The 26,954-nt window shown below is 36.9% G+C and overlaps 1 protein-coding gene and 1 non-coding gene across 4 annotated transcripts in view; one reads left to right on the forward strand and one right to left on the reverse strand.

Annotated features, from left to right (window-relative positions):
• The window catches only part of MNAT1 (MNAT1 component of CDK activating kinase), a 233,937-nt gene extending 211,123 nt beyond the window's left edge, over positions 1-22,814 (forward strand). For 2 of the 3 annotated variants that reach the window (XR_008199998.1, XM_052646731.1), the window contains one exon: positions 22,355-22,797. Coding sequence is in view for 1 of the 3 variants with exons in the window: in XM_052646731.1 (XP_052502691.1) it covers positions 22,355-22,475 (121 nt within the window). In the remaining 2 variants the exon portion in view is untranslated. Of the gene's footprint in view, positions 1-22,354 lie in introns of all 3 variants that reach the window. The other variant, XR_008199997.1, reaches the window with a different exon arrangement.
• On the reverse strand, positions 17,840-17,946 carry LOC128054927 (U6 spliceosomal RNA). Its single transcript, XR_008200068.1, has one exon. It is a non-coding gene; the product is annotated as a U6 spliceosomal RNA (small nuclear RNA).
• Positions 22,815-26,954: the final 4,140 nt, after the last annotated feature.

Raw genomic sequence — 26,954 nt, forward strand, 5'->3', positions numbered from 1 at the left:
GGAAGTTCTCAGTTCATGTACTCATGAAAGCTAGCTTGAAGGATTTTGAGCATTACCTTGCTAGCATGTGAAATGAGTGTAATTGTATGGTAGTCTGAACATTCTTTGGCATTGCCTTTCTTTGGGATTAGAATGAAAACTGACCTTTTTCCAGTCCTGTGGCTTAGTTTCCAAATTTGCTGATATGTTGAGTGCAGCACTTTAACAGTACCATCTTTGAGAATTTTAAGTAGCTCCGCTGGAATCCATCAGCTCCACTAGCTTTGTTCATAGCAAGAGCAAGTAAAAATGCCACAAAGCTTTCCTAGCATTTTAAGGTTGTTTTTTTTGTCTGATTCAGCTGTCTCATGGTTGCTGTAAACGTTTAACTATTTTGCAGAGTTCTGACAAAGTTGGTTCTGACAGTTCTACTTGTTTTTCCTTGTTTCTGTGGAGGGATAAGAGCTCAGAGCTGCCTCCATTATTTTGTAATATCCTGGCCCCTGATTTACTTTTATAATTTGTTTGTCTCTTTGACCACCATTATATAATAATAGTTTTATTTATGTTTCTTTTTTCTTCATCTGATAGACAGAGGTGATAGTATCTGTTCCTTGAGGTAAATTTAACTTCTCTGATTCTTGAGGTGCTCTTTGTAAACTGAGGATACTCTCCTTTTCTCCCCTCTTTTCTCTCTCCCTGGGTTCTTAAGATCAAGGAAGAAATTAAACATGAAAGTATTTTTAAGTTAGTTTCATTATATAATCTGTTGATGTGGAACTTTATCAATGCTTGTTTTCTTTTTGTAATTGAAATGAGTCATCAAGAACCATTAAGTTGAAGTAAATTAGGCTAGGAGCTCTGTGAAGCTATTCTCTGTTCCACATATTTTGTTACCAGATAATAGTTACAGCAAAACATGCATACTTATTGGATCACTGCAGACTAAAATGTCCTTGAGCCATGAAAGAAAAGGAAGAAAACTAGGAAAAAGTCATATTATTAAACTTTTTTCAATCTTTTGTAATCAAATTTGACTTTAAACATTGACAGTTACCAGTGTTAAAGCATAGACTGTTTAAAAATCTGTATTCTGTTCCTAGAGATTATACTTAATTGCCTTTTTTTTATGCTTGTATAAATTTACATTTTCCTGACACAAGACACAAAGACAGTCTGTCAACCATTTGAAAGTATTATCCTCTTAAAGGAAAACACAGTAGGAATGAGTATATGGGCTGTAGACATATTTGTATAAAATCAACTTTGCTGTCTGATAATAGTATATTAGTTTATGTTATTTAAAAGATACCTTGTATACAAATGAAACATATGATGTACTTTATGGAAAAAGATATATCTTCACATTCCTTTTAAGTTCTACTTAATGTACTTTTTCAGTTCAGTTTCACTTAGTTGTGTCCGACTCTTTGCAATCCCATGGACTGCAGCATGCCAGGCTTCCCTGTCCATCACCAGCTCCTGGAGTCTACTCAGACTTATGTCCATTGAGTCAGTGATGCCATCCAACCATCTCATCCTCTGTTGTCCCCTTCTCCTCCTGCCTTCAATCTTTCCCAGCATCAGGGTCTTTTCCAGTGAGTCATTTCTTCACATCAGGTGGCCAAAGTATTGGAGTTTCAGCTTCAGCGTCAGTCCTTCCAATGAATATTCAGGTCTGATCTCCTTTAGGATAGACTGGTTGGATCTCCTTGTAGTCCAAGGGACTCTCAAGAGTCTTCTCCAGCACCACAGTTCAAAAGCATCAATTCTTCGGCACTCAGCTTTCTTTATAGACCAGCTCTCACATCCAAACATGACTACTTGAAAAACCATAGCTCTGACTAGACGGACCTTTGTCAGCAAAGTAATATCTCTGCTTTTTAATATGCTGTCTAGGCTCATCATAACTTTTCTTCCAAGGAGCAAATGTCTTTTAATTTCATGGCTACAGTCACCATCTGCAGTCATTTTGGAAACCAAGAAGATAAAGTCTGTCACTGTTTCCATTGCTTCCCATCTATTTGCCATAAAGTGATGGATCAGATGCTATGATCTTAGTTTTCTGAATGTTGAGTTTTAGGCCAGCTTTTTCACTCCTCCCTTTACCTTCCTCAAGTGGCTCATTAGTTCCTCTTCGCTTTCTGCCTTAAGGGTGGTATCATCTGCATTATCTGAAGTTAATGATATTTCTCCTGGCAATCATAGTTATTTGTAAGGCCTCCTCAGACAACCATTTTGCCTTTTTGCATTTCATTTTCTTGGGGATGATCTTGATCACTGCCTCCTGTACAATGTCATGAACCTCCATCCATAGTTGCTCAGCACTCTATCAGATCTAATCCCTTGAATCTGTTTGTCACTTGCACTGTATAATCGTAAGAGATTTGATTTAGGTCATATCTGAATGGTTTAGTGGTTTTCCTTAGTTTCTTCAATTTAAGACTGAATTTGGTAATAAGGAGTTCATGATCTTAGCTACAGTCAGCTCCCGGTCTTGGTTTTGCTGACTTTATAGAGTTTCTCCATCTTTGGCTGCAAAGAATATCAATCTGATTTTGGTATTGGCCATCTGGTGATGTCCATGTGTACAGTCTTCTCTTGTGTTGTTGAAAGAGGGTGTTTACTATGACCAATGTGTTTTCTTGGCAAAACTCTATTAGACTTTGCCCTACTTCATTCTGTATTCCAAGGCCAAATTTGCCTGTTACTCCAGGTATTTCTTGACTTCCTACTTTTGCATTCCAGTCCCCTATAATGAAAAGGACATCTCTTTTGGGTCTTAGTTCTAGAAGGTCTTGTAGGTCTTCATAGAACCGTTCAGCTTCAATTTCTTCAGCATTACTGGTTGGGGCATAGACTTGGATTACCGTGGTATTGAACAGTTTGCCTTGGAAATGAACAGAGATCATCCTGTCATTTTTGAAATTGCATCTAAGTACTGCATTTCGGACTGTTGTTGACCATGATAGCTACTCCATTTCTTCTAAGGGATTCTCGCCCACAATAATAGATACAATGGTCATCTGAGTTAAATTCACCCATTCCAGTCCATTTTAGTTCACTGATTCCTGAAATATTGATGTTCACTCTTGCCATCTCCTATTTGACCATTTCCAATTTGCCTTGATTCATGGACCTTACATTCCAGGTTCCTATGCAGTATTGGTGTTTACAGCATAGGACTTTGCTTCATCACCGGTCACATCCACAACTGGGTGTTGTTTTTGCTTTGGCTCCGTCTCTTCATTCTTTCTGGAGTTATTTCTCCACTGAACTCCAGTAGCATATTGGGCACCTACCAACCTGGGGAGTTCATCTTTCAGTGTCCTAACTTTTTGCCTTTTCATGCTGTTCACGGGGTTCTCAAGGCAGGAATACTGAAGTGGTTTGCCATCCCCTTCTCCAGTGGAGCATGTTTTGTCAGAACTCTGCGCTGTGACCCTTACATCTTGGGTGGTCCTTTACGGCATGGCTCATAGTTTCATTGAGTTAGACAAGGCTGTGATCCATGTGACCGGCTTAGTTTTCTGTGATTGTGGTTTTCATTCTGTCAGCCCTCTGATGGAGAAGGATAAGAGGCTTATGGAAGCTTCCTGATGGGAGTCAGGTCAGTCTCTTGTGGGATCACTGCTCCTTTCTTTCTCTTGGGTCCTGGTACACACAAGGTTTGTGCCCTCCAAGAGTCTGCTTCCCTAGTCCTGTGTAAGTTCTGGTGGCTCTATGGTGGTGTTAATGACGACCTCATCCAAGAGGGCTTATGCCATACCCAGGTCTACTGCACCCAGAGCTCCTGCCCCTGAAGCAGTCCACTGCTGACTCATGTCTCCTCAGGAGATAATCAAACACTGTTCTATCTCAGTCTCTGTGGGGTCTCTGGGTCCTGGTGCACACAAGGTATGTTTGAGCCCTCTGAGCGTCTCTGATGGATGTGGGGTTTGGTAAACCCAATTTTGCCCGGTCTACTGTCATGCTGGGGATTCTCCTTTGCCCTTGGACGTGGGGTATCTCCTCAGAGTTGCTCCAGTGGCACGCAGCCACTGCTCCAGTGCTGTACATAATGTACTATTATGATTGTGCAATGCTAAAACATCCTTATCCCGTAATTACTGCAGCACTTACAATGTTTGACATTTTATGGTCTTGTCTTTTATAAAATATTATTTTCTGTAGAAATACCGAGTTATTTAATAGACATTCTTCACCATATCCAGTGTCTGAATATCTCTAAAGAATGTTAGGTGATTTCTATCCTTTGCAGGACTTCCCTCTCTTATGCCATATAGTTAGTTAAATATTTGAGTTTCATTTCTATTTACTTGTAACACATTGACAGACATTTGTGTACTCCATTACATGTAAAACGTTGATTTGAGCATGCTGTGCTATTTTTAAAATATTAAACGTGAGAGCTTTAGTTTCCTGTTTTGGTAATATCTAAAACATTTGCCCAAATTAGCCAACATATGACCGTTTTTTAAAAATTTGCAGAGTATATTGCTTTATACTAGCATAAAAGCTGATTTTCTCCTGATTCCTTAAGAATTGCAAAATCTCCTAAGAATTACAAAACTACAAATTGCCTAAGTTCTGGTAAAGCCAGGCACTTCAGTTTTGGTTTCTAGCACTAATAATTTTTTATGAGGAATTATCTCTGATTTTCTGACTTGTGCTGAGAACCATTTTATTGTCTTAACTATTCATAGAAAAAAGTAAATAATGGGGACTCAAGGAGTTTTCACACAAACATAGCTATTGAGTGTTAAGGCTTTCTTCACTGTGAGAGACTAAATCTTTAGAAAATTTTTACTGTAAATACAATTATAACAGTTTCCCAAAGCCAATAAAATAAGTATTTGGTCACCTAATGAAAAATTCAGTCATTGCAATTAAGGAGCTAATGTGAAGATATGAATCAGAGCTTCAAAGCTACTAAGTACCACTTAATAGCATCCTTTAGGCTCAAGTGCTTTCACTCATCGGGTCTCAGCAGTATACTTGCTTGTTCAAGGTAAACTTCTTTAGAAATAAGGGGATTTCCAACACAATAGCCACCTACTATGTTCAGAAATGTTTTCTGAGACATAGGTAGCATTTCTGTGTTTTAAAAAATCCATTTTCTGAGGCTGTAATGTATCATGAAAAACTTATAATTATATAAGAAAAGAATCAGATACTTTGACTTATATTTAGAGGAAACACACGTTTTTCCTTTTGCCAGGAAAAAGACGATCTTTTTTTTTTTTGATATATAATTGACTTATATATGTTTCAAGTGTACAACATAGTGATTTGATATTTTTATAGATTGTACTGCATATAAAGTTATAAAATATTGGCTATATTCCCTGTGTTGTGTATTACATTCTTGTAATCTTCCTCCAGGGGATCTTCCCGATGCAGGGATGGAACATGCGTCTCCTGCATTGGCAGGTGGATTCTTTATTGCTAAGCCGCAGGAAAGCCCTGACGTTGTCCTGGTTGTCTCTTAAATTGTCCACATTATGTATTCTTTTTTATGTTCCACTTCTGTGATTTTCACTACTTTTTCCTTCACTTCAGTAATCCATTCCTCTCTATCATTCAGTTTACTGTTGATTCCTTCCAGGGTCTGTTTTTTTCCTTATAGTTACTGTATTCTTCAGCTGTTCGATTCTTCTTTATATTTTCTAGTTCTTTATTAGACTGCTCACTGTGCTTATCCATTTTTCTCCTCAGTTTATTGAGCATCTCTATGATCAGTACCCTGAACTCTTTTGGATAGATTGCTTTCTTTCACTCTGCATAATTCTTCTGAGGTGTTATCTTATTTCTTCTTTTGGAACATAATCTTCTGTTGTCTCATTGTGTCTAATTCTGTTTTTATTTCTGTGTATTAGGTAGGTTGGTTACATTTCCTGATCTTGGAGAAGTGGTCTTACTAGGAAATGTCCTGTGTGGCTCAGCAGCACACTCCTCTCTGGTTACCAGAGTTATAGGCTATAGGGCTTCTCCCATACTGGGGTATACAGGCTCTTCTGTTGAGGAGGGGTTGACTACTGTGGGTGTACTGGTAGATAATACTATCCCCTTGCCTGTTGGCTGCCAGGCCCTGCCTTGTGTACAGGCTGCTAGTTGCTGGTGGGTGTGCCATTTCCTAGCACAGCTGGTTGTGTTGCCTTGGGGGCACTAGGGAATTGCTAGCCCACTGATGGGCATGGCCCAGTCCTCAGGTGCCTGTCTTCAGGGCCCGGGGGGGTCCTACAGCCTGTGCCCGTCTGCTGCTGGGAAGAGTTCTATCTTGGCATGGTTGGCTTGCTTTATTTGTTAATGAGCAGTGAGATAAAATGATTTCTAATGTTCCCTTCCAGTTTTAGGGTTCTGTGTTACTACCCTTACTGTACTACTTATGCTGTCTTTACCCACGATTCCTCTCATTTATTTTACAAAACATTTAAAATTTATTTTCAGTAACCACATGTAGAATTAATTTTAAGTGTATCTTTAAAAGATGGGATTGAATTCCCTTGGTATTTATTTTATATCATTTCAAATAAAATTATCTTCAGTTCCACAAAACATTAGGTTTTATAAATGGAGGCCGATCAGGAACAAAATATTCATGAATGGGGGCTTCTCTGGTGGATCAGCAGTTAAGAATCTGCCTGCAATGCAGGAGATGTGCGTTCAATCTCTGGGTCAGGAAGATCCCCTGGAGAAGGAAATGGCAACCCACTCTGGTATCCTTGCTTGGGAAATGCTATGGACAGAGGAGCCTGCTGGGCTATATAGTCCATGGGGTAGCAAAAAAGTCAAACATGACTTAATGATTAAATAACAACAGCAACAAATATCATGAATGATCTTAGTTTATATTTTACTTCTTTTTCACTTTTGCTGACTCATTATGGCAGGTCTACCTCAAAGCATGATCTAGAGATAAAGAGTATTATCTGGCTTGTTTTATGAACTCTGGAATGACAGATAAAAATAATTTTTCTACCAAAAGGTAGAATTCAGGAAAAAAACAGGGCTTCTTTCTTTCTTTAATCTTTTAAAGTAATAAAATAAGAAATCTTAAGTGTTTAATTATAAAGAAGTTTTATAGTTTATTAAAGCCGGTTTTGCAAAATTAAACTTTAAAAACTTATGATTTTCAAATAAGTCATATGTAACTGATTAAAACATGTTTTTATTTAAAATATTATACCAGCATGTGCAAAGGCATAACGCATTGCTAAAAAATGTAGTCTGGAAGCAAATCAGAATACTGAAAATAAGGCTATAATTTTTTAAATAAGAGGAAAATATTTTCTTTACACATGAAGTTTCTGGTCCAAATGGTATTAACCCACTGACTGACTAATCTATTGAGGCATTCTGTTCCAGAAAAACTTCAGTTTTGGTAAAAATTGATTGCATTAGCACATTACTTATGATAATGGGCATAGATTATTTTTTTTCCCAAAGTGATGCTGTGGTTTTGCTTTTGGAAGAGAGTGCAAGTTTTCTGTACTTAAGTATTAAAAATGCTTCTTAAAAACTTGAAATTGTTATGCATTAAACCAGAACTCTTAGAGTTTTATTCAGATTTTACTGCTTATAGTCACTGGTCCCTTGAGTAGATATTTTATGAACCTGTTTTTACTTGCTGGAAAATAGAATTTTCCATAATTAAGAAAAACATCAGTTATTTTATCCACTTGACTTTGTCTTTTCTTGTTATTGTTTGCTTTAGAGATTTATCGAAATTGTCAACATGATTCAGATTCCAGTGTATGAAATAGAACTTTTGAGAAGGTGCTTTGAAAGGAAAAATAAATATCTTACAAAATATCTAGCTTTGGGTGTGTCTACTTCTGTTTGAATTTCTTGTTTTCCTTTGCATTTATAGCTTTGCCCCATTATAGTATGTATCTTTGAGTATAAAACTGGTTAACACGTTGAGAGTTCAGCGTATGATACAGAGGATAATAAAATCTCAAAGCAATTTTCAAATATACCTATTTATGAAAATATGAATATTTTAATTTTAAATGTCTTTTTAAAAAAACAATTAAAAATTTATTTATTTTTGGCTGTGCTGGGTCATTGTTTCTGCTAGTACTTGTCTCTAGTTGTGGCGAGCGGGGGCTGCTCTAGTTGGATTGTTCTCATTGCATTGTGGCTTCTCATTGTTCTCATTGTGTTTTAGCTTCTCTTGTGGAGCCACCAACTCGAGGGCGCAGGCTTCAGTAGTTGCAGTATGTGGGCTCAGTAGTTTCAGCTCCTGGGTTCTAGAACACAGTCAACAGTTTTGGAGCAAACGTTTAGAAATCTTCCTCAATCAGGGATTGAACCTGTGTCTCCTGTGTTGGCAGGCAGATTCTTTATCACTGAGCCACCAGGGAAGCCCGAAATACTGTCATTTTGCACTCTACATTATGCCCATCTTTGTCATTATTGTAGACATCATCTGATTTCCAGGAAACCTTCCTGTCTTCCTCTGTAAATGATGTACACAGCCTGTCTTCCATTTAATCTTCTGTCATCTTCCTCCACAGCTTCATAATTTGTGGTGACAACTCTTTTCATGTCCTGTATATTTTTACTTGACACCTATTTTCATGACCATTCTTTAGATCCTTAAATAACAAGAATGGTGATTTAGTTTCAAAAGTTTTTTACCCTCTACTTAGAAGTTCAGATGATTTTTTTTTTAAATGATGGTTGTTTAGTGAATAGATATTTATCTTGCTATCAAGAAACTTATCTCAAAGAGAATATGTAATGTGTATAAAGAGCCATGATACTTACAAGAGAGGCAGAGATAAAGTGCTGTGCAAATTCAGAGTAGGAGGAAGTCTACCTGATCAGTTTAGAAGAGGTTGCATCTAAAAATGTTATTAAATAATTTAAACATAGAGAAGTACAGAGAATAAATAAATATAATTCTGCTACCCAGAATTAACAGGTATTATTTTTCAGAAGTCTAAAGGTACCATCTCTCTCCCTTTTGAACAGAGGAAAGGCCTTTTAGAATGCTTTAATCTTAGACTCCCCCTTCTATTATTATTTATTTTTTTGTTATCATTTTGTGGTGGCAGTGGTAGTGTTTTTCTCTCTTTACCCCTCATATCGTGCTCTTCCCATCAGAAAGATGCTCTTCCCAATTTTCATCTTGCTATCTCCTTTAGTGCTTATTTCACGTTTTCCATCTTTTTAAGCTCTGCTAAATTCTTTGTGTTTTCCACATGTGTGGAATTCCAGTTTACTCATTTTCTGTCTGTCTGTGGATAATCAGCCACTTAATCTGTCCATTGATGCTTTTGTTCCAAATATTGCAGATGGAGTTTTTAAAAAAGAGAATGTATATTCTTTTTATGTTTTTCTTGTCTTAAGGCATTATTTCTTTCGTCATCTCTTTTGACATGAAATATGCTTCCTTTAATGTTTCTTTCAGTTTCTCTTAGCCACGTGTTTGAGTGTTAGTCTTGCCATTGGTTGTTTGTGTCTTCTGACTTTTTATAGATGAGCTTCATTTCTTTTCTTCTTTTTTAACTATGAACTCTTTTTAGTGGGAGTTGCTTTCCTATGAACCTTGGATTGTGGAAGCATGCTGATGTAGAGATTCACATTTGCTTCTGCCAGGGTCCTATTGGCTTCACTGAATCTGGACCAATTACTGTTCTTAATTTCCTGGGGGTAAAGTAGGCTTGGGTATTATGATTTCTCATGTATGAATTATTTTTGGCCAATACCCCTAACAACTGTCCCAGGCCAGTAAGCAGAATTTCCCTATAAGTTGTTTTACAGATGGGATAGATAGCACTTTTTCAGTTTATATGGAGGGAGCCACGCCAAGTTCCAGCTTCCTACAGCCTGTCATCTGTTCCTGGGTAGATGTCAGATCACTGGGACCCGGCACTTTCCTGAACTTCAGCTTCTGCTCATGTTCTGACTTTGTGTTCCACTGTAATTTTTGGCACTTGAGCATTTTCTTGCTTTTAAACTTAGTTGTTTATTTTATTTTCATTTGTTATAGTATATATTCTATATGTACATGTTTCTTTGTTGCATAGGGGAGCTTCTCATGCCTCTGTTCAGAATTGAGGGATTGATATTTGAACCATGGCTTTGGAAGACAGGCAGTGGGGAGGTCATCCCAAAATAATGAAACAGCCTAAACAAAGGTATGGTGTGAGTAGACCATACTGGAAATAGGGAGCTCAGTTAAGAGACTTTTAGCAGTTGTCCATGAAAGAGATACTAAGGAGCTGAAATAAGATAATCACAGTGGCAATGAAGATTACGTGAGAGGTAAATAGATGTTTGTAGAGAGATACTGTGATACAGATTTGTCATTCGTATGGGGGAGAAAGAAGATCCAAAATGACATTAGGACTACACTGAAACTATTAAGAGGAATAAGAGACACAGAGGGGTAGGTGTGTAAAGGAAGATGAGCTCAATTATGAAAATATTACATTTATAGTGTGAGACACAAACACAAGGGCAAAAGGGCAAAGGATAGAACCATAGGGTTTAGTATTTATTTATTTATTTTTCTCTCTTTTTTTTTTAAATTAAATTTTTATTTTTACTTTATTTTACTTTACAATACTGTATTGGTTTTGCCATACATTGACATGAATCCACCACGGGTGTACATGCATTCCCAAACATTTAGTATTTAGAACAGAGGTGGTGAATGAAGCCGAACGTTTCAGAGATGGAATCCAGAATAGAAGAAGAGAAAGTCAGTCAAAAAGAAAACTAGTAAATTAGGAAGCAGGTTGAAGAAGAGAAATTTGGGGAATCAAGTGTCAAAGCAGTTAGAAGTGTGGTCCAAATTACAGGTATTGTTATGGAAACCAGAGGCTAAGAGCATTTCACAGCTGGAGGCTGTCTCCAGGTGTAGAGAGAGTGGAGGAAGATGTTGAGGAGGGCAAGGACAGAAAAAGGGTCAGTTCATAGGAGTGGGATATGAAGAATAAGAGGAAAAGGTAGTGAGGGTAGAAATAATATAGCAATTTAACTTTTGAAATAAAATATTCTAGGGTGTGAATGGGATTTATGAAATATAGATCTGCACATATGTTTGTGAATATATAAATGTATTATATATATTATATATGTATGTTTGTAAAATTGTCCTATTTGTCTTTTAACATGTAGGTATTAGCCTCATTGGGTAACTCTATTACCCTGTGATAAAAGATTAACAAGCAGGAATACTCTAATTTGTCTTATTTATTTAAGATTTATTTATTTTTGTTTTGTTTCGGCTGTGCTGCATGGCATGTGGGATCTTAGTTCCCAGAACAAGGATTGAACCTGCATACCCTACAAGGGAAGTGCCAAATCCTAACCACTGGACCACCAGGGAAGGTCCCCTAATTTGTCTAATTGAAAAAATCAAAACCAAAACCTTCACTTGGATCTTCATAATTGGGGTATAGTAAAAAGGGGAAGAGAGAAGGCATTATTGTTATTTTTGAAGTAGATATGAGAGCAGATGAAGATTCCTGTTGGAAAGAAGTACATGTTGATTAGTGGAAGGTAAAGACTTTGGAAATTTGGGCTGTGAAGGGCCTATTCCTTATGAAAGCTTACTTTGTATTAATAGTGTCAAAGAATATGTAGGTTGTCATGAACCCTGTACTTTATCAAATGTCTTTTCTGTGCTGTATGCTTTACATATATATATTTTTTGTTTAACCTTCTAAAAAATAGTATGAGGTATTATTGTCTCCCTTTTATAGGGCAGGGGGGGAAGATGAGGTTTGAAAAATAAAAGAACTTTCCAAATCATGATATTAGTAATTGTCCAAGGAGGGATACAAACCCAAATGCATCTGTTTCTAAGCTCTTTGTCCTTTCTATTAGCCCGTGATGTCTTTATATATTTATGTGGTACAGGGACAAAGAGGGAAATGGTACAGGGAAGAAGACTGACATGATTTTATATTTAATTTAGAGTCTGTAGTCAGCAGAAAACCACAGCAATGGGGAGGTTTTCCTTTTGCAAACTTAGGAGGGTACTTAATGAGAGGAATTGAATTTGGTTTCTCCATCTAGGCTGTTAGCCTTAGTACCATCCCAGTATGTTTCATACTAATAAAGAAGTAGAAATTTGATGCATTATTGTCGGGAAAAATTCCAGATTGTCAGGGCTTTGGCTGAAGTCTCATTGACCACTTAACTGATTTCGTCCATCACTTTGTTTCTGCTGCTTTAGTAGATCAGCTTTTTAACCACTGATCAATCCTTAGCCCTGCTATTTATATATGTAATCTTCAAATAGTTTTTCCAGATAAATCTGATTTACTTTCTTATCTTAAATTAATGTATTGACTTTGCATGGAAACCAGGAGGGAGTCCACTAAAACAGTGGAAAGAATAATGTGAATGTAGCATGTTTTGGTATTATATATACTTTAAGACACATTATTATCATTAACATGAATTATTACAAATGGAATCAAAGTAGCTATAATTAGTAATATTTGGTGAAATCAAGGTCAACTAGAGATGATTTAGTGTTTCCAGGCAGATTGTTGACTGGATTAATGGCAGCTGTGGTTGTGACTCTAGCTTGCACCACTCTTTTTCAAATGAAATATTTCATACATAGAAATTATATAGTATATATACTTTACAAAGAATAATAATAAAACAGTTGCTGAATTGTTTCCATTCTCATTGCTTTCTCTCCCCTCTACTCCTTCAAGTCTTGTATTTTGAATTCTACTTATTAACTTATGAGCTGGAGCAGAGTCAGTGCTATTGAAACTACCTGTGTGCATTTCTCTTACTCCCACTGTGGTTCCACCTAATATCAGAGATTCAGTCACCCTGAATATGACGATTATCATTTTAACAATTTGTCCATTCTCCTATCAGTATTCACTTGGGCTGTTCCTGTTGTTCTTTTGCTGTAAGAAACACTACTGCTACAAGTACTATGAGTAGGCCCCTTGGAGCCCCTAGATGGAGAAATCTCATAGGTTTTCTGCCTTTGCTATTATTATCTCCTTAAGATGACAAGAAGGGAGAGGCATGAGTAGCAGGTTCTAACTCTTTTCCAAGTGACTTCTGTGTCTCTTGCATCTATCTTCTGTGTAAGTCTAAGGGAAGAGAGTGTATGGGGTATACTTAGACACACGCAGAAGTGATGGTAAGCCAGATATCTGGGTGCCCTGTGGCTCATTTGACATGATTTTATGTTGACATGTAAAATTAACTGCCGCAGCTGCTTTTGTCAGTTATACCCTGTAGTCCTCTAGGCCTTTGCCCCAGTCCTTTCCCTTCTTGTTCTGTCTCCTTGCCTTAAATATTAAATATTCACTCTTATGGTTTCAGATACCCTCTACATACTGATAACTCCCAAATTATGTTCATTCCATAATTTTATTCTTAGTACTTGGCCCATATATCCAGCTACTGCTCTGTATCTCAACTCATATATTTCTTATATATAATCACTTCAGACTCAAGTCCAAAATTAAACTCACCATTTTCCCCTTCTCTCTTGTCCCACTGCAATTTGCTTCTCTTCCAGTTTTCCATTATCTCTGTGAGGGCATCTTTGTTTTCCTGTGTGACTAGAGAGCTGGAAATTGGCTAGACAGTTGGAAGTCCTTCCCTTTCCATTCTCCCATATTCAGTTGATGTTTAAATATCTCTTGAACTAGTGCGTGCTGCGCACTCAGTCACTCAGTCGTGTTTGAATTTTTGTGGACCCCCTCTCCCGCCAACCCCGGACTATAGCCTGCCAGGCTTCTCTGTCCATGGAATTTTCCAGGCAAGAATATTGGAGCAGGTTGCCATTTCCTCCTCCAAGGCATCTTCCTGACCCAGGGATCGAACCCGTCTCCTGTATCTCCTGCATTGGCAGCGTATTCTTTACCACAGAGCCACCAGGGAAACTCCTTGAACTAGTACTTTCCTTTACTTCCACTGCCACCACTCTAATCCAGGCACTGCTTCTCTAAGCCACTGTGCTGCCAAACTAGCCTATTTAGATTACTAGCTTCCAACAACTTTTCAGTGGCTTCCCATTGCTCTTTGAATAAAATTCACATTTCTTAACATTTCCATAAGGACTTGTTTTGGATACTTTCTGCCTACATCTCTAGCCTCATCCTGAGCTGTAGTGACCTTTTCCTTGTATTCTCAATATGTGCTGTGGCTCCTTACTGCTTCACCTAAGTTCTTCCCTCTGCTGGATTATTTCTCTACTCCTTTTGCCTTGCTTACTGACTCTTCCTCATCCTTTGGATCTAAGCTTAACTCTAATTTCATTTTCTAAACTTGTTCATGTTGGTTTCCCTTTTTATCCACACCCATAGAGCCATGTCTTTCCTTTTCATGATATTTAACATCTTTTTTTTTTCCCTACTGAATTACAAGTTTCATGAGAGCATGGAGTCTTTGCTGTCTGTTTTATTCTCAGAGTTGCTTCAAAACCTGGCAAATAGTAGATACCGAGTAATTTTTTTGTTTTTTTAAGAATGAATGAGCTCCATAGATGTGAATTTTTCCCTTTTTTATGTGCCCCACACTTGGAGAAAAATTACTCTTTCTTCTTTTATAAAGATGTGATAAAACTTCCAGCACACATCTGTTACTAGCATGAAAATCATAGTAAACATTAGACAAACTAGAATGGGCCATATCTTTTATGTTTTCAAGTAGTTCTCACGCATATCAAGGAAATACTGCTTTCACTATGTAGCTGTATTAACTTTCAGTAATAGCTACCTTGACTTAAAATAACTAGGGTGTTCTTTCAGTTCAGTTCAGTTCCGTTGCTCAGTCGTGTCAACTCTTTGCGACCCCATGGACTGCAGCACACCTGACTTCCCTCTCCATCACCAACTCCCGGAGCTTGCTCAAACTCATGTACATTGAGTTGGTGATGCCATCCAACCATCTCATCCTCTGTTGTCCCCTTTTCCTCCTGCCTAAATCTTTCCCAGCTTCAGGGTCTTTCCCAATAAGTCAGTTCTTCACATCAGATGGCCAAAGTATTGGAGCTTTAGCTTTAGCATCAGTCCTTCCAATATTCAGGACTGATTTCCTTTGGTTTGATCTCCTTGCAGTCCAAGGGACTCTCAAGAATCTTCTCCAACAACCACAGTTCAAAAGCATCAGTTCTTTGGCACTCAGCTTTCTTTATAGTCCAACTCTCACATCCATACATAACTAATAGAAAAACCATAGCTTCGACTATATGGACCTTTGTTGGTAAAGTAATGTCTGTGCTTTTTAATATGCTGTCTAGGTTGGTCACAGCTTTTCTTCCAAGAAGCAAGTGTTTTTTAATTTCATGGCTGCAGTCACCATCTTCAGTGATTTTGGAGCCCAAGAAAATAAACTCTGTTATGTTTCCATAGTTTCCCCATTTATTTGCCATGAAGTGTTGGGACTGGATTCCATGATCTTAGTTTTTTGAATTTTGAATTTTAAGTTTTAAATGTGTGTTCTTTGATAGTAATAAATTCTATAATTTATTTCAGTTGTAATTCAGAAAGACTTACCTGAGCAATCTGTAATTATCTCTTACTTGGGCACCTTGTGGCTTTCAGTTCCCAAATGAGCTTTGTTGTTCATGTGGTCTAAATATCTGGAATAATTGGTTACTTGATTCCCAGTTATATTAGTGTAAATTGGAGATCAGCTTTAATAAGTTTATTCAAGGTACTGTCTAGATAATAAAGTGAAGAATATATAATAAAGATAACAAAGTCAATGATGACTATGGAAGTTTGTTATATTTTTGGTTGGAGTTCATGAAGCCACATATTTTTATGACCAATGGCCCTAAGAATTATGGACAGTTATTCTGACTTGTAGCACTTTCTCCATTTATCTTAGAATATACAGAGTCATCAGTTTCTCTCTGTGGACATTTCCTGTGTTATTTTGACATTGTGATTGGATTAGGACATCTGAGCACTAACTTCAGTTTTTAGAGTGTTTCTGCATTTTATTTTATTTTTTTTAATTTTAATTTTTACTTTATTTTACTTTACAATACTGTATTGGTTTTGCCGTACATTGACATGAATCCACCACGGGTGTACATGCATTCCCAAACATGAACCCCCCTCCCACATCCCTCCCCATAACATCTCTCTGGGTTATCCCCGTGCACCAGCCCCAAGCATGCTGTATCCTGCATCAGACATAGACTGGCGATTCGATCCTTACATGATAGTATACATGTTTCAATGCCATTCTCCCAAATCATCCCACCCTCTCCCTCTCCCTCTGAATCCAAAAGTCCTCTATACACATCTGTGTCTTTTTTGCTGTCTTGCATACAGGGTCATCATTGCCATCTTTCTAAATTCCATATATATGTGTTAGTATACTGTATTGGTGATTTTCTTTCTGCCTTACTTCACTCAGTATAATCGGCTCCAGTTTCATCCATCTCATCAGAACTGATTCAAATGTATTCTTTTTAATGGCTGAGTAATACTCCATTGTGTATATGTACCACAGCTTTCTTATCCATTCATCTGCTGATGGACATCTAGGTTGTTTCCATGTCCTGGCTATTATAAACAGTGCTGCGATGAACATTGGGGTACGTGTGTCTCTTTCCATTCTGGTTTCCTCGGTGTGTATGCCCAGCAGTGGGATTGCTGGGTCATAAGGCAGTTCTATTTGCAATTTTTTAAGGAATCTCCACACTGTTCTCCATAGTGGCTGTACTAGTTTGCATTCCCACCAACAGTGTAGGAGGGTTCCCTTTTCTCCACACCCTCTCCAGCATTTCTTGCTTGCAGATTTTTGGATCGCAGCCATTCTGACTGGTGTGAAGTGGTACCTCATTGTGGTTTTGATTTGCATTTCTCTGATAATGAGTGATGTTGAGCATCTTTTCATGTGTTTGTTAGCCATCCGTGTGTCTTCTTTGGAGAAATGTCTATTTAGTTCTTTGGCCCATTTTTTGATTGGGTCATTTATTTTTCTGGAATTGAGCTGCATAAGTTGCTTGTATATTTTTGAGATTAGTTGTTTGTCAGTTGCTTCATTTGCTATTATTTTCTCCCATTCAGAAGGCTGTCTTTTCACCTTGCTTATATTTTCCTTTGTTGTGCAGAAGCTTTTAATTTTAATTAGATCCCATTTGTTTATTTTTGCTTTTATTTCCAGAATTCTGGGAGGTGGATCATAGAGGATCCTGCTGTGATTTATGTCTGAGAGTGTTTTGCCTATGTTCTCCTCTAGGAGTTTTATAGTTTCTGGTCTTACGTTTAGATCTTTAATCCATTTTGAGTTTATTTTTGTATGCGGTGTTAGAAAGTGATCTAGTTTCATTCTTTTACAAGTGGTTGACCAGTTTTCCCAGCACCACTTGTTAAAGAGATTGTCTTTACTCCATTGTATATTCTTGCCTCCTTTGTCAAAGACAAGGTGTCCATATGTGTGTGGATTTATCTCTGGGCTTTCTATTTTGTTCCATTGATCTATATTTCTGCCTTTGTGCCAGTACCATATTGTCTTGATGACTGTGGCTTTGTAGTAGAGCCTGAAGTCAGGCAAGTTGATTCCTCCAGTTCCATTCTTCTTTCTCAAGATTGTTTTGGCTATTCGAGGTTTTTTGTATTTCCATACAAATCTTGAAATTATTTGTTCTAGTTCTGTGAAAAATATGGCTGGTAGCTTGATAGGGATTGCATTGAATTTGTAAATTGCTTTGGGTAGTATACTCATTTTCACTATATTGATTCTTCCGATCCATGAACATGGTATATTTCTCCATCTATTAGTGTCCTCTTTGATTTCTTTCATCAGTGTTTTATAGTTTTCTATATATAGGTCTTTAGTTTCTTTAGGTAGATATATTCCTAAGTATTTTATTCTTTTCGTTGCAATGGTGAGTAAAAATATGGAACACTTCACGAATTTGTGTGTCATCCTTGCGCAGGGGCCATGCTAATCTTCTCTGTATCATTCCAATTTTAGTATATGTGCTGCCGAAGTGAGCACTATTTCTGCATTTTAGTGATAATTGTCTGAGCATATTATTGCTCTGATTGTTTTTAATCAATCAGAGATAGACTTCAGATTGTTAAGGTAAATCTTTTATAGCTTTGTCTGAATTTCTTACAAGAGCTCTGGGTCTTGACAGCTGAGATCTGTTGGCTGATCTCTTTTAATGGTAGTTAGATTTGAGTTTTGTAGGCTGGGAGGCAGAACTACTTGGAACTGGTCTTTTTAATGTATGATGGCTTTAAATGCAGACTTTAAAAAATGGGCCACCTTGTAAAAAGAAAGTCTTAGTCTCTAGAGTTTATTCATTCCTTTTCTTAGTTTGAACCAGTCCAAGTTTATAACTCAGTCGAGTTTAAAAGTTGGACTTTTTTTTTAACTCTCTGTAGGGCCTGGTAATTTGAGGAGGAGGAAACTAATATGAGCTTCATATTTTCATTTTAATTTAAATTCTGAGATTCTTTGATTCTCTGGAGCCAAAGCATTTCAAGGGTTTTCATGACGGAGTTACGACTGGAGGAAAAGAGTGCTGCCTCTTCGTTCTGAGTGACAACCCCTGCCCTCTGCCCCTAGCTGAGAATGCAGAGAACTGTTGCATAGCACTAAAATGAGCTGAGTCCTAGACTTCAGCCATATGGTCAGTATAGGGCTTTTTAAAGGAAGGAAAATAGTAAAAGAGTAATTTCAGAGGAGCTCTCTTATGTTAAAGAACTGAGAAAATGAAGTCTTTCTGAAGCTAAGTGTAAATTATACCACCTTCTCTGGGAGCAAAAGCTGCTAAATGTAACAGAAGAAAATGACAGTGTAGGAAATCAAAGTTTAGGAACAGACTTTCAGGGTTGATTTTCTAACGCTTAATCCTTTCTTACTCCCCTCTCAGGATCCATTCCCTCCTTTTCCTCCCCCTTCTCCACAGTCTGTTTGAAAGAGAGTTTGATGGGTAATGGCAAAGGAAGGCACCTTTAAATGTAGTGTAAATGAAGGCATAAGATGCCCTTTGTATAGGAATTATTGTAGACATGCTTTTGAAAACATACCTTTTTTAAGCCTTATTTAAGAAAATAATCAAAGGTATGATTTTTAAATCTTTGAATTTAGTCTGCTTTCAGTAAAAATAAGGTTTAGGTACCAAAATAAGCAAACCTTTTTTTCTTTCCTGGTTTCTGCTTATAAGATTTACAGGTATTTAAAATAAACCCATGAAAAACAGAAATACTGTCCTGGGATTGGCTAAATAGTAAGAGCAATTACCTCCAGGCTCCAAAATCCAACTGAGCTTGACTTTTGGAAATAAATTTGGCTAAGACTTCTTCCTCATTCTGTTGTATAAAGGTGTACATGAAATGATACTGACCTCTGCCAGAAGCCCCAGGAATCCTATTCAGTGATGTACTTGTAACGGTCATGAAAGAATTAAAACAACACAGATGTGAATTACTGTGAAAAAGTAGGCAAAACACTAAATTCTCATTGTGTGGTTTTAATGTTGCAGATCCTTCAAAATTCTTTGGTATACCACAATAATTAAAGGGTTTAAGAACTTAAGATACTTAGAAAATAATAGCCCACAGTTGAGTAACAAGAGTGGCCCGTTTTATTTTTTTAAATTGAAATTAATGTAGATTGCCATGGAGAAAATAGGTTAAAATATTTAACAATAACTCTTTTGTGCAGCTACAGCCCTGAAGAAAAAACAGCAATGTAAGTAAGCAGATCTTTAAAGAATCATGCTTACAGATATGTTTAATGTCAATGATTTGCTAGAAGAGAAATGCATTGTTTTCAATGCTATGCAAAGAAGTTTTAATGGACTTGATGTTGGCAGTGAGAATCTACAACTTAGCATTAATAACTCAAGTTTAAAAATATTTGCTCATTGCTCTAGATTATGACCATGTTCAAGAAATACTATTTTCAAACACTAGTTAATCATTTTAAATAAACTTTTAAAAACTCATTTATGACATCAATGAGTATGACTGTTTATTACATTTTACCTATAAAAAGTTGCACTGTTTTATATACTCTTTATGGAAACTGCACAGTCATAAATTAAAAGATGCAACTGTTTTGGATATTTTATTGGTGGGCCTGTGTTTTCCTGCCAGCAGTGCAGCTGTTTCCAGTTTCTCAGGATAACATGTAAAAAGCTGTATGTATACTGCAAGTTTATGCTTGAATTGCCAAGCCAGAGATGGTATGACTCAACTTTCCCAGAAACAAGTTGTACCAAAATATGATGAATTAAAACAGCTAGTTGCACAGTGGTTTGTATTGTTATGAAAACCAGTTCTTCATTTGTGATAGTTGGCTTTGTAAGGTTGACACATTCCACTGTGGTACTTGAATTTTGCCTTGGCTAAACAGCCATTGGAGCTAAGAGTGTGCTTTTGCGGGTCTGAGGAAAGGGAAAAGGGTGATACAACATTATCTGGGATATGGATAAACTTAGCTTGAAACTTGTATCAGGAATGGAAGATTTCACTTCCAAGATACCTGTAGAAATATTATTCACTTATTATTTGTGTGATAGTTATTTCTTGGTGAAGAGAAATTGATTTTATGTTGTTTCAGGTTAATTTTTACTTTCTGAGGTGATTTAACACTTAGCTTATTTCTCATCCGTCAGAGTCCTAACAGTGAACATTTTATTTTATCCTGGAAGGTAATAAGCACATACTTTTATGGCATGTATTAGGTTTGGCGAATTCCCATTTAAATCCTATGGGACCCAAGGTTATATCAAGAGTTTGACAACAACTGTTCAATAACAGTGGTCTCCAAGGTGGGATGCATCCCATCAGGACATGTAAGATAGGATATAAGGATATAGGATATAAGGATATAGCTCACCGTGCTCCTCTGTCCATGGGATTTCTCAGGCATGAATACTGGAGTGGGTTTCCATTTCCTTCTCCAGGGAATCTTCCCGACCCAGAGATTCAACCTGGGTCTCCCACTTTGCAAGCAAATTCTTTACCATCTGAGCCACCAGGGAAGCCCATATATATATATGATATATATTTAACACTTAGTATACTAATAGTATATATTAATACGTTATGTGTATAATTTTAAACAAGTATACAAATTTTGGAGATGCATGCTCAGATATTTTTACTGCTATAAATATACTATCAAAAAAGTTTGGAGATTGTTGCTCAATAAATATTAATTTCCTTTCACCTTTTACTTTCCTCTTTTACCCTTGGTAGAGAAGCAAAGAATTGAGTTAACACCTTGATTTGTGGCAGTGTGAATAAATTATAGCCAATTCCAGGAGCTTATGCTGTGTCTTACTTTGACCACTTTTTCTATTTGGTCTTTTATATTGCCATATATTTTTTAATCACACAAGCTTATTAAACATGGGTACAAATGAAAAACAGACTTGTTATTATGTTAGAAATAATAAGTTGCTCATGCATCAAGACTTTGACACACAGGAAGTCTGAATGAATGAGAATAGAAAAGTTTCCAAGTTATTAAAATGTTCTGGTACCTGATTTATTCCTTTGCCATACCCGTAATTCTAAAGTGGGTGAAGCTGCTTTACTTCCTGAGGCCTGAAGAAACAATGTGGTTTCTTAAACTAGGCATTAAAGCAAAGCTGGAAATATTTGTTTTCTGACAGTGCTGGTAGTCATGCTAACAAGTTTTCTCTCTTTAGCTAGGATTATCCCATTGTAAGGCCCGTTTGTATACCTTTATAAAGGCAGAAAGTTTTAATTGCTAAATGACATGTGTGTAACAGTCTTTTGAGATTTAATCAAGACTCTTCTGTATTTACTAATCGAGACATTCTTTTGAACTCAGGCTGTCTCAGAGATTTCTTAGATGTAGTTTTTCTAAGATTTCCTTTCATGTAGGAGGAGGAAGACAATATGTTTTTGTAATATTGAAGTAATTTTATTTTTTTATTTTTTTTTTGAAGTAATTTTAAAGTAACTAGTATGTTCTCTCCCCCCATCACTTGTTTTGTTTTGTTTTTTTTCCAGAACATATTTATTGTAAAATACTCAGTATTTATGTAAAATTTTAGTAATACAGTAGTATTATGATGTGCATTCATTTATTAAGTGTATGCCAGGAAGGATAGCAGCAGTTAGGTACCCAAACAATAGCCAGCAAAATAAATTAGTTCTGAAAATTGGGAATATGAAACATTTTAATAGCAAGTATTATTTTTGAAGACTCCTTTAGAGCTGTTTTTAGATCTTAATGAAATTCATTTTATAATTTAGAGTTGGTAAGTTTCCTTTTAAAAGATAACAATGCATTTATAAACTCTGAACATTTCAGTCCTAGAATTTGACTTTTGAATCAGTTTTACTGTTGCTTTTTAAAGTGTTACCAGTTTATATGTGCTTTATATGCCAACGCCACACTTTCTGTTTTGTTGTAGGTATTTAAACCATGTCAGAGCTGCCTCGCCACAGGACCTTGCTGGAGGCTATACTTCTTCTCTGGCTTGTCACAGAGCACTACAGGATGCATTCAGTGGGCTTTTCTGGCAGCCCAGTTAACCTTTATTTCTCCCCTATAAGATCTGGACCTTGGAGCCGAACCAGAGAGCTAGCAAAAGTAAGGCAGACTTGTAAAATTATAGCCATGTACAGCTGCACAACAACAGTCCTACCACTAGCAGCTGCATTAAAGTATTTATAGAGAGAAATTTTCAGAACTAAGTTGGGTAATATAGTGGATAAATATTTGTGGAAAAGATTTATTTTTTACTTATATTTTTCTGAGCAGGATTGAAGCCGTAAGCCTCATCTGATGGAAGATATGAATAATTCACCTATGTGAGTTTGAGGTTGACAGACTTGTAAAATCTTTTAAAAAATAAAGCCAGACTTTATATTAAGTTCTGTGGTTTTTCTCTTATTACAGTGTTTTACTTGAACACATTTAAAAATGCCATTTTGAATACGACATTTAGTGTTAATATCCAAGACTATTATTTCTTCTCATAAAATGTTCCATTTTTTTTTCCCTATGTCTTCTTAATACTAGTCCAGACAAGTGGATATATTTCCTTCTACCAGCAGGTTGTGGCAAGTAAAACCTGACCTGTGATAATGTCACTCTTTCAATATTAAGGACTAAGTGCCTGTTTTGAGCAGTGGAAAGTGAGACAAACCTTGATCAGTGTGTTATAGTTCCCAGCTGTGAGCCTTACTTAGGATAAACCAGAGCAGAGTATTAACCTGCTTTAATGACAAATTCAAAGAAGTAAGTTAATAAAATTTAATACTTAAAAGGCACCTTTCACCTCAATGTGAGCTCATTTTATGATGAAACCTTGGAGACTGGAATGAATATATTTTAAATGAAATTTCTCTATGAGTAAATTGCAGACCCTGGTATAGTTTCTTTTGAAACTTCAAAGGCTTTGAGTACACCCTGAATGTTGCTTACAGAGTTTGGATGTGGATAAGATGGATATTTGTAGCATCTCAACCTTGTATGAGTCTGTTACCTAGATGACTGGGTACGGGATATCGTTTCTCAAAGAAATTAAGGGATTTTCTATCAAATCTCCATTACAGCAGATGTTAGTTTTATGAGTAGAAAGTTATGTGAAACAAAATTTGTGGGTTACATTAGAGTAGAAATTTCATATGTAACAGTACCATCTTATCTGACTAAGTAGGCATTAATTTCAGGAGTGCATGTTCATCTTCACAACCCTTCTGTCTTTGATAATTGAGAAAATCAAGGCATCAAATAGTTAAGTAGGCTAAAATCATACACACAAGCCAGAATTGGAACACAGGTGAGTTTTTTTTTTTTAATCCAACTCTAGTTCTATCTATACTCTACTAGGTTGCATCCTATTTTTCATATCTATTGGGTTGGCCAAAAAGTTAATTCGAGTTTTCCTGTACCATCTTACAGAAAAACCCGAACGAACTTTTTGGCCACCCCAGTATTAGTTTTTTCCCAATAGAGGACTAGCACTTTAAGTACAACACATAAATCTGTTCAAAGAATAGTGAGAACACTGGACTTGTGGTTAAGGATTTTCTGTACTCAGCTGCCAAAGTAAGGTATCCAGTCTTTAAAAAATAAATACTATTATTTATTCTCAGTACCTTGTATGATGTATTTAAATAGAATGAATTAATTATTAACAAAATTTTTCAAAGGCTTTCAAAACTTTTTTTCTGAGCCTACTTTATTATTGTGGAAATTACCTGCACCTGATTTGGGAAATCAGTTAAATTCCACCACCTGGATACATTGTAATTATTTTACCCTTACTATTGCCATACTTTGTTCAACAGGTCAAATTTAAACATTGTTAACTGACTGTATTAGATCAAAGGGAATGGTGAAAGATAACCTAATGGCAACAGTTTACTAAATAACAGTATTCTATGTTGATGAAATTATCCTCTATCTTAGTGATTTACTCTCCCAAAACAAAAGTGTGAACAAGTCTTTCATCTACATGAATTTCCTAAGTTTTACAACACTAGCACAGAAACAACTACTGAACATTAACCATCTGGGAAGCACTGTGCCTCATGCTTTGTGAGTAATCCTTGTAACAGTGCTAGTATTATCTCCACATTTTAACAAATGGGGATGCTTTGGTTAAGTAACCTACTAAAGGTCAGTACATTTTAAAAGGAGCAGAGTTTGGGTTTGAACCCAAGTGGTTAAACTGCATTGTCCATGTCCTGGAGATGACTGTCAGACCTATAAACAACAGCTGTGTAAAACCAAGTCTGAGTAGACAAACTTCTAAAGACCTTGAGGAAATTTTACAGATCGAGTTCTAATATGGGATATAAGTGATATCAACTAAATAACCATGTTGATATCTTTAATAGAAGTTCTGAGGACTTCATTACATAAAACATGATTTGACTACTAACTGCATTCTCTTTTTAGCAGATACTAATGGTATTGAATACATGTACATGGTAATTGTAATGTATTATTATTTAGTATTCCTTATTTTCTTTCAATAAATATTTGATCTAAACTTCTCGCTTTAGTCTGTCAACAGGTGACTTGGATAATCATTTCAATGTCTAAAGTGGCAGAAAACTTGTCAAAAAAAAGTAACAAAGTTAAAAAGTCTATCTACTGAGTGTTCTGGCCATGATTTTCTAGTGGATTAACCAAGAATTCAGTTACTAGGTATCACATCCAAAAGGAGTGACTGAATGGATCTTACTGCTTTACATGTATGAATAAGAACATCATTTGACCCACACTTAATATTAATAGCCTAGCACATGGATGTACAGTATTAGGAAAAAGTTCTTACTCCACTTGCAAATTTATTGTCTACATTTAGGGACTTCCCTGGTGGCTCAGATGGTAAAGCATCTGTCTACAATGCGGGAGACCTGGGTTCTATCCCTGGGTTGGGAAGATCCCCTGGAGAAGGAAATGGCAATCCACTCCAGTACTATTGCCTGGAAAATCCCATGGACAGAGGAGCCTGGTAGGCTACAGTCCACAGGGTCGCAGAGTCGGACACGACTGGATGACTTCACTTCAGACCGGGAGAAGGCAAACTGTAGGACCTTGGCTGAATCCATCTGCTTCCTGTTTCTGTATGCTCCATGAGCTAAACTTGTCTGTATGTTTTCAAGGCTGGAAAAAACCAAAGGAGTAATATACTTTTTAACATATGAAAAGCATATGAATTTAAAATTTCCATTTTTCATAAATGTTTCTTTTTGAAATACAGTGTTTTAAGTATTGTCTGCAGCTACCTTTTGTCTACTGTGGCAGAGCTGAGAAGCAGCAGAGGCCTTATAACTTGCGCATGGGTGCTCAGTCATGTCCAGCTCTTTGCGACCCCCTGGACTGTAGCCTACCAGGCTCTTCTGTCCATGGGATTTTCCAGGGAAGAATACTGGAATGGGTTGCTGTGCCCTCCTCCAGGGGATCGTCCCGATCCAGGGATTGAACCCAACGTCTCTTGGCATCAGCAGGCAGATTACCATTGTGCCACCTGGGAGGCCACCTTATACCTTACAAAGCCTAAAGTACTATCTGGCCCTTTACAGAAAGTTTGCTGACCCCTGACCTACATATACTTGCAGAGAAGGGAGAGGAAGAAAAATTAGAAGTCCCAAATTAGCACTTCCTGGTTGAATTAGCCCCCAAGGTTTTGCATAGGATGGGTTGGGTTGAACCCCAACACAATTTAAGTGTCTTTAAATAAGGAATAAAGGTTCCAATTCATTACCTCCCTATGCTGCTGTTGCTATTTAGTCACTCAGTCGTGTCTGACTCTGCGACCCAATGGACTGTAGCCTGCCAGGATCCTCTGTTCCTGGGATTCTCCAGGCAAGAATACTGCAGTGGGCTGCAGGGAAATTCCTGACCCAGGAATCAAACTCACATCTCCTGCATTGTTACCTGTACTTCTTATGATGTATTGCTTTCATGTTTATATTATTAGCTGCTAAAGTTATTTGAATTTGTAGTTAATGATTTAGAGCAGGAGTCTGCAAACTTTTTCTGTAGAACCAGAGAGTAAATGTGTTTTAGGCTTTTGGGGCCAAGAGGCAAAACTGAGGCCATTATGTAGATAAATGAGATAAAATAAATTGGCAAAGTTTTTTAAATTAACAAAATTCAAAATATTATTGAGTACATTTTTTTGTGGGCTTCTCAGGTGGCTCAGTGGTAAAGAATCTGCCTTCCAAGCAGGAGATGCTTGCCAAGCAGGAGACTTGGGTTCGATCTCTGGGTCTGGAAGAGCCCCTGGAGAAGGAAACGGCAGTTAACTCCAGTATTCTTGCCTGGGGAATTCCATGGACAGAGAAGCTTGGCGGACTACAGTCCATGGGGTCGAAAAGAGTCAGATACAACTTAATGACTAAACAGCAGCAACAAATTTTTAATAGTGCTTTTGTGGGGGGCGGGAAATTAGATTTAGTTGGGGTTCTAAGTGTTCCATTATCAAAATGAATTGTAATTGGTCACCTGCTAATGGTTATATGTAATGAGATTTTACATATTTCATCTTT

This window comes from Budorcas taxicolor, chromosome 10 (assembly GCF_023091745.1).
Source record: "Budorcas taxicolor isolate Tak-1 chromosome 10, Takin1.1, whole genome shotgun sequence".
NCBI classification, from domain to species: Eukaryota; Metazoa; Chordata; class Mammalia; order Artiodactyla; family Bovidae; genus Budorcas; species Budorcas taxicolor.